This window comes from Malania oleifera, chromosome 8 (genome assembly GCF_029873635.1).
Source record: "Malania oleifera isolate guangnan ecotype guangnan chromosome 8, ASM2987363v1, whole genome shotgun sequence".
In the NCBI taxonomy this organism is placed as follows: Eukaryota; Viridiplantae; Streptophyta; class Magnoliopsida; order Santalales; family Ximeniaceae; genus Malania; species Malania oleifera.
Genome location: NC_080424.1, coordinates 28,350,033 through 28,363,265, shown reverse-complemented (window position 1 = coordinate 28,363,265; position 13,233 = coordinate 28,350,033). Strand labels below are relative to the sequence as shown.

Genomic DNA, 13,233 nt, shown 5'->3' with positions numbered 1-13,233 from the left:
CCCCCCACAACTAAGGAAGATAAGAATTCGCCTCATTATGGGAAAAATAGGTAGTGTTATATTTTATGTAATAGAATTGAAAGATAACATATTATAATATTGTTTACTAAAAAATTGTAGAAAATGATTCACTGAAAATGCTAATGTCACGATAAAAATTCACTAAAGAAATTTCCTTAATATCTCGTCCATGTGCATAGCGGGAGCATTCATAATAAAATCAATTCAAGAATAATGTTGGCTCATTTATTATTGAAACTCTTCATAAATGAACTTGGATTTGGTTTACAAATCATGCAGGTGTTTTCAAATAAATCAACCCAAAACGATAGGCATGAAGGTTCTAACAATTGATAAGAATTGGGTGAAAATGCAAATAGGATGGAGCAATAAAAAAAATTGAGCATGTCAATGAAGCAAATTGGAGAATTCAAACACTCGTGCTTAACCAAATCAGTTACACATCCCAAACCTCAGTTAGCGCCTGTAGAACAAATGAAACTAGCCAAAACACACCAAATTAAAAGCATTTTTTGCAAAATAAATAAACTAAATGCAATTTTACTAAATTTCTGGAGCAATCAAAAAAATTGAACATGCCAATGAAGCAAATTAGAGAAGTCAAACACTCTTGCTTAACCGAATCACTTACACATCCCAAACCTCAGTCAGCACTTGTAGAACAAAATGAAACTAGCCAAAACACATCAAATTCAAAGCATTTTTTACAAAATAAATAAACTAAATGCAATTTTACTAAAATTGCTTTACATATTAATGATCTAAAATTTCTACAATATTTGTGACATCATTTGCAATTAATTTTGCCATCAACTCCAATGTTCTTGTTTGAGTCCCTTAAAGTTGTGCAACACACAAATGGGAAAAAAAATATCATTTAAACTTCTAGAAAATACAAATAATATCAATTTAACGGGTTGTAAAAAATTTCAAACCAAAAATAAAATCAAAACTACAAGGGGCTAAGTTAAGTTAAATAATGGAGAAAGAGATGGTGATTATATCATGGAATTAAGAAAAGGACCAAAATACATTACTTGATCCACACATTTCTTGCCAACTTCAGCAGATCATGATTGTACCAATCACCAAATTGCCTTGATCATCAATATGGCATTTAGGGTCTGACCAAAGCACCAAAACTCAACCACAACAAATTAGGACAAGATGGTTAGATGTAAATTTCATGTGTGCAAGAAAAATTTGTAACTATGTCCCTTGTTCTCATTGTGCTGAAATGAATTCGGCTTTAATATTGTTGGAAATATAATTGAAGGAAAAATTCTTATTTATAAAATTAATATTAATTAAATATATTAATACTTATTAGAAGCTGAGGTGTGGAAGGAACATTGTCCTTAAAGCTGATTTCGTGCTTACAGAGAACATTTCTGGGTGCAAATAGTCACTGCACGCACGACCTCCAGGTTTACTCAGCTGGCTCAATTTTTGTGTGCATTCACAAACACTAGAGCGATAGAAGATGTAATGTCATTTAGTTACCTAACAAAATATAAATCTCAAGAAAGAGTAGAAGATAAAGTTATTCGAAGAAGAAAAACTGTATATTGAAATGAAGCTGGATCATAGTTTATATAGGTAAAATTAAGTATAACTTCCAGCATCATAAATACGAAACCATTAAAGTAGTAATTAATATTTGAAATGTTAAAACTAATTAATATATTAAAATTAATGTATATTTAATTAGAATAAAACTGACAAGTGTTATATAATATTTATTAAATAGATAGTTGTTTTTTTTTTTTAATTTGAAACATCCAACATAATATCAACACTCTTCTCTAGCAAGAAGCCATTTGTTTTGATAAGTGTTTCTTTCCAGATGTGGATGTTCTTGTAGTGATGGTCACAAATGAGGCTCAAGCGGAAAGTGTTTTGTATGGAGATCAGGGCGCTGTGCCAGGTAGTATCTCATCTTTATTTTGTGGTCACTGAGCAGTACTGACATAATTTCTTTTTTGATGGTATTTCAATTTTCACAGCCCTTCCATCTGGAGCATCTATTATCCTTTCATCAACTGTTTCTCCAAGATTCGTTAGCCAACTAGAACAGCGCTTACAGAGTATGTCCTCCTCTATATGCTGTGTTTCCGTTTGTTTATTAATGTAACCAATAGTTCTATTTTATGTATTGGACATTCATGTGATATGTATTCTTTCTAATTTTTTTTTTTATAAAATTTTAATCTTACTGTTCTTTTTTTTGGTAGTGTATTTTTTTATTTTCCTTGGCCTGGATAGATATCATAATTATGATTTATCCTGCCTTTTGTGAATTGATTGTACATTGATGTAGTTCAGACCTGATGGTATCTGAATTTCATCAGTGAACAGTGAAATATTCTTATCCTTTGATCTGCAGTTAGTATATTTCACAAGTATGCCATTAGCCAGTAGTCCTAGACTCCTACGACAGGCCAATTGGAGTTGTCATTTGGATGCACTAATAGCCTTCATGATTTTTTTCTTGAAGCGGCTACTTCAAAGAGTCACATCAGTCCATTTGCACTTCACAGCTCAAGAGTTTTACTCTTTCAGTGGACAATAGTTTCATTATTATATTTCACACATTTATTTTTTTGATAGCAAAAGAGCTTAAAAAGGTACACTGATAGATTATAAAAATATATAACCAGGAGAATAAGACATCTCCTGAAAAAAGAAAGGAGAACAAAACGAAAAACCTTCACACAGTATCAATCCAACAAATATCGCAAATTGTGCTGAATATCTGAATAGCTGACCCTCTTAAAGTTCCCCTGATCTACACACCAAAGAGAAGCCATGTAATGAATCTTTGAAGCCATATAATGAATCTCTTTCTAAACCAGCAGAGAATACAACTTCTTCCCCAAGAAGATATGCACATTGCATTCCAGCCACAGCCCCAAATTACTGAAAAGAAAAAAGCATGTTCCCAGAGTGCTGCCCTGTCTTTTTCCTCCCAAAACTGACAAAAGAAACTGCCAAAAACCCTCCACTGCTGACAAACACAACATTCTTTGAAAAAACTAAGGGGCAGTTTGGTGTCGCTGTCTAAAATTATGTAAACGAAAACCAGAAACAAAAACCAAAAACTAGAAACATAAACTAAAACCCAAAAACCAACAACCTATTTGGTTAATATTTGTAAACCTAAAACAAAATAAAACTTAATTAAAGAATGCTCATTTTTATCTTCAAATCAAATAATATTATAAAAATATGATTAAAATAATAAAATTTCAAAATAATAAACATTAAAAAAATACTATAATAAAAATTAAAAATCTTGTAACTATTTTACTTAATTGTTTTGCTTTCAAATTTTACTTTACAATAAAAATTTTATTGTACACGACAGTTGGAAAATAGTTAAAATATTTTTTTAATTGCCTTATTAGTTTTTTTTTTTTATTTTTAAATTTATGTATATTTTTATTTTAATTATATTTAAATTCATAAGACCATTTTATTTTAATTGTAATTTAAAATTGTATAAAATGAATGATTTAATTCAAAAAAACTATTTTTCGAATATTAAAATTTCTGACAAGAAGTTGCCAAAACAACTGAAAACTATAAAATCTGTTTTCCAGTTTTTTCTCAAACAATTGAAAATAGACAACATAAATAAACACATTTTTATAAGCTATTTCATTACTGTGCATAAGCAAAAATAGAAAGCAGAAAACATCAACAGTACCAAATGTGTTCTAAATAATTTATTCCACACAAGCAAAGTCAAATTGCATAAAGGATGTAATGCAAATTTTGAATATTTAAAACAACGCACACAAACGCCTGCAGAGAGAGCCTTCAGCGGTCTCATAATCTGCAGCAAGCCATTGGTATTGATTCCATTAAGCTCAACCAACCAAATAAAAGCTTTGATTTTAGGGTAGACATTGGTTTTCCAAGAAGATTTGTAGAGAGGAAACGAAGAATCAGAGCTAGACAAAAATTCACAGAATGATTTGCAAGAATACACCCCCAAAGGATCCAAGGACTACGACCGACTATCTGCTTCGAAAGTAACCTGATAGTTATTCGACAAATATTATAAGGGAATAACTCATCAACCTCTCTATCATTTAAGGGCATCCAAAAGCGAAAATCCCACAAAGGCAAATAACCACTTGGATCAACAACAAAGAAGAAATGATATTGTTATGCCCTGACCTTAGACTGAAAATGAAGAAAAGATGTGGAAAAAACGACATTCCCTAACCAAAGGTCTTTCGTAAATTAATATTACAACCCTAACCAATAGGAACATAGTATGGGGAATAAAGAGGGGATAAATCTGAGAGATAACTTTCCATGGACTTCTTGAAGAACATCAACATCCCCAACTACTATCCCACCCATTCTTGTCGAGCCCCAACTTGCTTTTATCAACTTTATGCCATAGGGGAGAATCTTTTAGGGCGAACCGCCAAGCCAATTGGCTAGGAGAGCCCTTTTAGAGGCACTGAATTTCCAAGACCCAAACCACCCTCCCGTTTAGACTTACACACAACCTCCCAATTCACCAAATGATCCGTAAAACCCATTACCCCCAACCATAGGAAATCTCTCATTATTTTCTCAATCTTGCTAGCAACCCCCTCAGGAATCTTAAAAATAGAAAGAAAATACAACGAGATACTAGAAAGACAAGCTTGAATGATATTAGTTATATCCCCCGCGAGAAAAAAGGGAACCCTTCCACCCATCTAAATGCTTAGACAACCTTTCTACCACCGTATCCCAAAAGCTAATGGATCTTGGTTTATCCTCCAAAGGAACCTCTAAATAGGACAATGGACAATCCAACACACTGCACCTTGCCTCCAAAGATAGCTTCCTGACATGCTCATCAGACACATTAATAGCCGCAATACTACTCTTCCCCATGTTAATGTTAAGACCCAAACCCTTTAAAATGTGGAAAGGACCAAAAATATTCAAAAAAGAAGGCCTATAGTCCTTTAAAAGGAAGATACTATCTCTAGCAAATTGAAGGTGCGAAACCATCGCCCCCTCCCTTCACTATACTCTATCCACTGCCCTACTAACCAACCTACTCACAACAACACCCTCGAAGCCCTAAACCAAGATTTAGGCTCACCATTCACTAAAACAGAATAGCTTATGTTAGACATGCAGCCCCCCTTCCTTAAAAAAATCTAATCTACTAAATTCCAACCCGCTTTATGGTAGGTGTCTATAGTCATTTTTTACCTTACAAAAACAAAGGCCAAGTTGAACATATGAAAAAGTGAAGATAAAAATGCAAAAGGAAGAAAATAGCAAGGGCTATCGACCAGCCCCTTTTCCCACCAAATTAGCTTGGCACCCTAATAGGGGGTTGATGGCTCCTTCAGGCAGTTGACCGGACTTGCCAAAATTTAATAATTTGAGTTGTTCTCTTGTGATTGGTTGGGGATTTTGGGCGTGCTATCTGTCTCATTGATGCCACATGCCAAGTTACGACATTGGTAGTTGGTAGTTAATGATGGTTACTTTTTAGTTTAAATTTTTGAGTTTCAAATTCATAGGGGTTTTCTCTCCCTTCCATTGGAGGTCTATCAAAGGACCTCCTTAGGGAGAGAAGTGAGCATGTCCAAGGGAAATGAGGGCAAGGAGAGCATTTTGAGAAGGGGATTGGATAAAGGTTTTCACTAGGAAGAAAAAGGGGGAAAACCCATTTCCTCCACTACTTTTTTGAGACATTTGGGGAGTGATTTGAGAGAGAGGGTCCTCACTTGATCTATAGAGTGATATCGTCCTTAAGGTCAGTGCCTAATCCTTCTTTTCAATTTGTGTCCATTTCCTTGAATGTTAGTATGCATGGTACATGAATGTTTCTTCAGGTTTTTGCTTTGATTTGTTATGTTTTTGATATCATTCCATGTAGTTGATCATGATTTAGTGGTGCTTGAATGTTTGTCTTTCAATCACATAAGCCAAAGCATGCCAAAATACTAAAAAATTGTATGCATTTTCATTTTTGTGTTATAGGCGATCGGCTGGCCTATTCTTGCAATCAGCCGGCCCCTTAGTATTTGAAAAAGTAGCCATTGGGGCTGCTAGGCAGTCGAATGACCCTCCATAAGTGGCTGACCGCAGAATCCCGTGAGTGCATTTTTTTGCACTATTCTCTTGATTTTCTTCGGGATTCTTCAAGTTTGGAGTCTCTACACTCATTAGAGTGTAGTTGGTTGAGTTTGTTTGCTGTTGGATGATTGTTTTCATAGTTTTTTCCATAAAAAGAACCAAAATTTTCACTTCAAAAGCAAATTCACTCAAAACTTTAAAAAAAAAAATGTCTTCAATTTGTTCAAAGATTTTCTGAAATTCCTTGCACTTGTACATCCATGATGCAGTTTTTGGATGTTTTCTAACTTTTGTCATTCTCCCACCAAAAAGTTTTCAAGTCTCTACAAAAGGAAAATAATTTTTTCAAAGAAATCACCCATAAAGTGACTTGAGGGTGGGTAAAAAGGATTTTTTATATGTTTAAACTTGATTTCAATCTCTGTTTTACAGAGCATGCATTGAAAAATCAATTTTCTAATCAAAAGATAAATGGATTTCAATAAGGTGTCAAGTATATTCAAGAGTTTTTAAGTGATTTCAAGGAGATATTCCAAAACATTCACAAAAAATGTTTTCTAAAACTTGTTTTGAAAATGTTTTTGGAACTACAAATGGCTTGATTCCTCCATTAGAGGATATGTAGGCAATCTACCTTGGTAGATTCATCCACAATAAAAAACTCTATGTTTTTCTTTATGTATGTCATTTTCTCTTTTCTTTGTTTGTTTTGTGTGATTTTGTTTGAGGAGTTGTTAAGGCATAAGTTGTGGAATTCCTGTAGGGCTTTGTGCCTCTGTATGAATTTCCATTAAAGCCTTATCAAATGGGATAAGGTGGGGGGTGAGAGTTTCGAAGTTTACAAAAATGGAAGAGAACCAAACCAACAGAGGGCGGTCAACCGCTTGATGGTGCAAGCTCTGTTTTGGGCTATTTTTTCAACGAACCCCTTCTTCAAAATCCTCATTTTTAAAGGGATCACACACACAAATCCTCTTATAAGGTAAGTGCTGCAACCATTCGTAACGTGAAAGAAAAATGGTTTTCTTTTATTTGAAGACTACTTCCCTATTCATAGTTATGATTTTGACTAAAATTTTGAGGCTGCAAAATTACAGAAATTTCAATATTGATGCCAAATTCGAATGTCGATTTCAAAAAATGATGGCAATTAGTAGCAAAGGATGGAATTCTTTTGTGAAATTTTAGAAATTGTTAATAAACATAAGAATGCGAGACTCATGACTAAAATATTATAAATAACCATATATATGGTGTATAAGGTGTAATAATTTATTATAATAATCTTATTAAACATATTCAATTAATATAAATTAAATTCTTAAATTGGTTGAATATAATTTATTTTACAAATATAGATAATTTGCACATAAATAGTCAAGTGTTGTAGTTAATATCTAGGTCTAATTTTTCATACAATTTGGAAATTTGAATCCTATAATTCAGCTCCTTTTTGTATAATCTTTATTTTCAATAAGAAAAGAAGATTAATTAAGAGAGAAATTTCAATTTGGCTTTGGAATATCAAATTTTAAATTCAAGGAAATTTAACTGTGTTAGATTTTTGTCCAACTTTTCTAAAATTTCAAGATTTCTTTAAATTTTAGATGATTCATGAAAATTTTGATGGAAATTTCGAAAGATGCTAATCAACTGCCATTTCAAATTTAAAGGTGGTTGAAATCAGAAATTTCGATTGAAATTTCAACAATTTTGTGGAAATTTAGGACCATGGCCTTAGTAATAGTCATTTCAAGCACCAAATTCAACCTATTAGCTAGTACTTTGGTGATAATTTTTAAACACTAGAAACTAGACTAATGGGTTCATAGTCAAAGATCTTGATAGACCTATGTTTCTTTGGAAGCAAAGTTAATAAAGTGGAATCAGTAGTCTTGGCTAAAATCCTATTCCAATAAAATTCATTTAAAACCTTGAGCAAGTGGCCTTTAACCACCTCCCAACAATCTTGAAAGAAGACCAAATTGAATCTGTCCAGCTCTGGAGCTTTATCCGTCTCCATCCCAAAGATTATAATCCTCACTTCCTCCTCCTCAAAAGGTTTCTCCAATCGAGCCATCTTAATACTTGATAAAGGACCCCACTCTAGACGTTCAACAATCAATCTACAAATATCCTCCTCAGAATACAAATTATAATAAAACATAATTATCTTAGAAGCAATGTTACTAGGATCGAAAATAATATCCTCCCTACCCACATCCAAATCCTTGATCATTTTCACTTTTTCTATCTTATGAAAAAATCTAGAATTATAGGCACCATATTTAATCTATTTAAACTTCGTCTTCTGCCTCCAACATCTCATGTCCTTGAAAATCACCTCTTCCAATTCATTTTTCAATGACACCCTTTGCACCTCCTCATTCTCTGAGAGATTAACAACTTTTTTCCTATCTAACGTGTCCAACTCGCCTAAACTACTTGCTTTTCTAAACCTTATATCTTTGAGTACCTCCTTGTTCCACTCTTTCAACTTCTCTTTTAGCCTCTCCAACTACTTCATAAATCTAAACCCTTCCTAGCACCTCTCGACTTCCTCACTCCAAGAATTTCTTGCCAAAGGTTGGAAGAAATCATGATCTAGCCACATACTTTCAAACCTGAAGATAGTAGGACCCTAAGAAACCTTACTCGATTCTAATGAGATAAGAAAGCGATCAGATATGGGCCTAGGTAAAGCAATATGAGAGAGAGTTGAGAAACTAGGGAACTCATCCCGTCACTCACCACAAAACAAGAACCTGCCGAGCCTGCTAGCCATCGCCCTAGCTCTACCCACTAACCAAGTAAAATTAGCACGTCCCATAGGAAGATCTCTTAGGCCTCATTTCCTAATAAATGTATCAACTTTTGCACTATTGCAGTAACTCTGACTCCCCTCTTCTTCTCCCACGGGACCCTCACATCATTAAAATCACCTCCCACAATCCATTTGGGGGTGAAAACTAAAAACAAAATAAAGCTCACCCAAGAGAACCATGAATTGGTGCGAACGTTACAAAACATTGTACATTTTGTTTTGGAACACTTATCCAAAATTTTAATTCAATTTTTTTCCCATCAAACATTTTTTTTTTTATTAGTTGAAAGTGGGAAACCATCATATTGTAATTCTATTTTTGGTCATTATTATTCTATTTCACAAAAGAAAATCGCTCCTAAATTTAGAAACTTCTTAACATCCTCTCGAGACTATACAAGTACCAGTGCACATTTTTCACCAATATATCTATTAGAAGCATACCCCTAATGTTCCACATTTTAGAGCATGTTCCATACTATGATCCCATTCCCAAACTAGAATGTTCCATGTTCTACATAACATTGGCTCATCCCAAAAATAACTCTTAAGAGTTGGTCTAGAAGGACCATACATCTAAGAAACCCATCATTATCTTGATCTTTCACTTCTAACAAGATAAAGAGGGAGAAAAAAACCTCCCAGATTATTCAATTTAGAAATAAAGCGAGTGTACCACAACACAAGAATGCCATCTGCCGACTGCAAAGAAGGTATGAAAGCCCAATCCCTATAGTACCCTTCCCAAATTCGTCCAACAACCCTCGTTAGCATTCTTAAGCATGGTCTCTTAGAAAAATACAATATCAGGTGAGTATCTAAGCAAAACCTCGCTAATCAAGCTTCTCTTCCTAAAATCTGCTAGGCCTCTAACATTCCAACTAGCAATCTTGAGATTCTAACATGTTTACATCCCTTCCTAACACCCTTCCCACCCCCATAATTGATAGAAGAGGCCAGATTTTCACTATATTTTTGAACCTTCTTCTTTTTTCTTATACATTCTGGGACTCAAGATCAACCTCACCTTGAGCCTAGTAGGATTGACTAATTTCTATCCTGGGTCATCCAATAGCTAGTTTGGGTCTCTGTAGTCTCTCACTAATCCCTAATTCAAATTTAGAAGCACTACCTCATTAGGACCTTCAAGAATGGTGTAAACAGGAAGGGGAAGAATACATTTTCTAGATTTAGAAGAATTTAGATCAACCATAGGTACAACTGCCTATCCCCCTCAACATTAGAAGCAATACCAACACAGTCCACCTCTCAAGAATAGACTTAGGAACTGGGGCCACGGACCCATTATCAATCGATACTTTCATCTGGTTTGAATTGTGCTTTAAAGCATCCACACCCCTTTGCATAGTGTTAGAGAACATTTATGCACTTTTCCCCAAACTATTGAATTTCTTGTAAAGAATCGTCGTTCCGTGACAACTGATCTAAATCTAAATCGGCTCTCAATTGATCAACCAACAATCCTTTCTCAAAATGATACTTTATTGAATTTTAGTATTGGAGAGTTTTGAATCTTAAATTTCACCCTCAAGAACATTTTGTTCCATAGTCAAATATTTTGTCAAAGTTCATTGAAATTTTGTGATTTTGAACTTTTGGATGATTTGTGAATTTTGAATGAAAATTTGTAAGATGGAAATTGATTTCCATTTTGACTTCAAGGGTTGTGGAAAGTGGAAATTTCTACAGAAAGAACAATTTTCCTAAAATTTAAAACCACAATTATATGTTTTTTTTCTTAATTTATTTCTTTGTATTTCCAAGAAAAAAAATGAAAAATGAAATATGGGAGAGCCAATACTTGGACGTATGGTGGAGAGATGCCTATGGAGTTATTTTAGAATAAAGAGGGAGCTTTGAATCATAGATTTTGTGGGTGTGGGACTTTGGAGTAGACCAAGTATTTCTAATTCCCTATAGGCGTGGCTTTGTGCTCATGCACTCGGTTTAACATGTTACTTCCTACGCTTTATTGTTTCTATAAATTATGTGAATGTGACTTCTTCTTCATGGATGTAGCCTTATTGAGTGGATCATATTAATACTTGTTGCATTCTTTAAGATTTGCCCTCGTCTCATTGGTCTTCCTTAATGCACTTCTGTTGTGCATATGATGGACACATGCTCCTTGTAGTTAATATTATAGTTGTTGTATTTTAATATTGCATCTGGGATAAATAGTTAAAAAAGAAAACAAGAAACTTATTTTTAATTAAATTTTCTTGTAAATGGCAAGAACAACTTGAAGATTTTAATGTCTCAAGACGAGCACTTCTGAAGATAGCAAAAAGGGTATGTAGTTTCATTCACTGAAATGGAGGGGCAAGGCTCTTGGTGCTGTTCCTGGAATGGATGGGGACAACTTCTTTGTCTGGATGGGTTCAACATGGCTTTTTTCCAGGGTTGCTGGATTGTGGTGGGGGTTGACTTGTTGAAGATTTCTCAAGAGTTTGTTTATGGAGTCCAAGAGTACTAATTCAACTTTTATCACTCTTGTTCCTGAAAGGCCTGCTTTATTGATGTGAAGCACTTTCACCCTATGGCTACTTGTTTTGTTTGTGTGTATAAGATTATTGCGAAGGTTTTAGCTGATGGGAAATGGTTTGGCTCTTGATGGAGGAGGTGGATTAGAAGCTGGTTGTCTACTGCCGCTACTTTTGCTTTTGTTATTAATAAATAATCATGAGCCCAAGATACGGTTATCCTTTTTTTATTCATCCTCGCAGCATATGTGCTGAGTAAGTTGGTCAATTGGGCTGTTCGTAGAGGCTTTATGCAGTGTCATGGTGAGTAGAGAGGATGCTGTTGTGTTTTATCTGCAGGTTGCAGTTCATTCCTTCTTATTTGTTTGATGAAGTATTCAGTTGTTTGCTTGCCCATACCATGCTTCAAATATTTGAGGAAGTCTTTGGCTTATAATTAATGTGTAATAGTGGGATGGCTGTCTGCCTTAAATTTTAAATGTGGTTGCAGTTTTGAATCTTGTGTCTTTAATGAGTTGTGCTGCTTGGCAGTGGTGTTTGACATATTGGTGTTCCTTTGGGTTTTAATCCTTGTTCTGTTGCTCTTTCGGATCCTATTATTGCTAAGGTCTTAGTGTCTACATGTTTTCAAAAGGTTCCTTATTTTCTTAGGGTATGCATATTACCTTTTTTTCAAGCTTCTCTTTCTTTTACTTGCTTCAACTTTTATTTTTTTTTTATTTTTATTTTCAGGATTCCAGTTGAGGTGTTGGTTTATTTAGAGAGGATGATGATAGATTTCTTTTTTCTTTATTCTGGTGTGGGTGAGAATATCTGTAGGTTGATTGATGGCAGTGCTTAATTTGGTATCGAAGAACATTGCTGTTGTGGGAAAGTGGTTGTTGTAGTTGCCTTAAAAAAATAACTTCCTTTGGTGTGAGTGACTGAATGAAAAATTCAGTTTGCATGAGAAAGACTGGTGCTAATAGGGAACAAGGGTTGCTTACTAGAGTTCTTGGAAAGTCATTATGCACATGCTTCCTTGCTCCTCCCCTATATTAAATATAAACGGGGTGATGCTTCTTGGGTTTAATTTTTGGGAAGATGTGTGGGCGGGGATGCTTTATTATTTCTTGCTTTTCCTTAGCTTTTTTTACTTCTTTGTTGCATGGTGCATCCATTTTGTCATTCATGGATGTTAAATTGGACGGTGTTTGAGGGAATTTGCAGTTTGTAGAAATCTTAATGATCACAAGGTTCTTGAGCTTTCTTCTTTGCTTAATTTGTTTCACTCCTTTGCGTCTTTATGTATAAGGGATTAAGGGTTTTGAACCATGGATGTTCCTTGGGTGTTTTCTTGCAAATCCTTCTTCTCTCTTCATTCCTCCATTTGATTCATTTCTCACTTACTTTTTTTCTTGCTAATCGTATTTTGAAAGTTAAGGTTCTTCTCAGTCATGGCTTTTATTTGGTTGGGTTAATAGAGTTCAATGCCTACAATTTGTTGCAAATTAGGTGGCCTTACAAGTCCCCATCTCCAGATGTTTGTCCAATGTGTTTCAGTTTTGTGTTGCTCTACTGAGAAGTTATGTAATAGTTTCTTTCGCTTCTTTGGAGAAAGTGGGTTATATTCAATTTCTTCAGAAAATTTCTTTTAGAGGATTTAAGAGGAGCAGTGATGCTACTTTTGCCATGATTTGGGCTGTTTTCTGCTGCGTTGGATATAATTCGCTTCATTGAGTTGCTTTGGGGTTTCTCTTTTTTAAGGGATTGTCTTGTTTTGATATGATGTCTATATTT

At 34.4% G+C, this 13,233-nt stretch overlaps 1 protein-coding gene across 2 annotated transcripts in view; it reads left to right on the top strand.

The window, feature by feature from the left end:
* Window positions 1-13,233, top strand: part of LOC131161483 (uncharacterized) — a 140,134-nt gene that overhangs the window by 55,560 nt on the left and 71,341 nt on the right. For both annotated transcript variants that reach the window (XR_009138483.1, XM_058117273.1), the window contains exons 14-15: window positions 1,868-1,948; window positions 2,028-2,108. Coding sequence is in view for 1 of the 2 variants with exons in the window: in XM_058117273.1 (XP_057973256.1) it covers window positions 1,868-1,948; window positions 2,028-2,108 (162 nt within the window). In the remaining variant the exon portion in view is untranslated. The remainder of the gene's footprint in view (window positions 1-1,867; window positions 1,949-2,027; window positions 2,109-13,233) is intronic.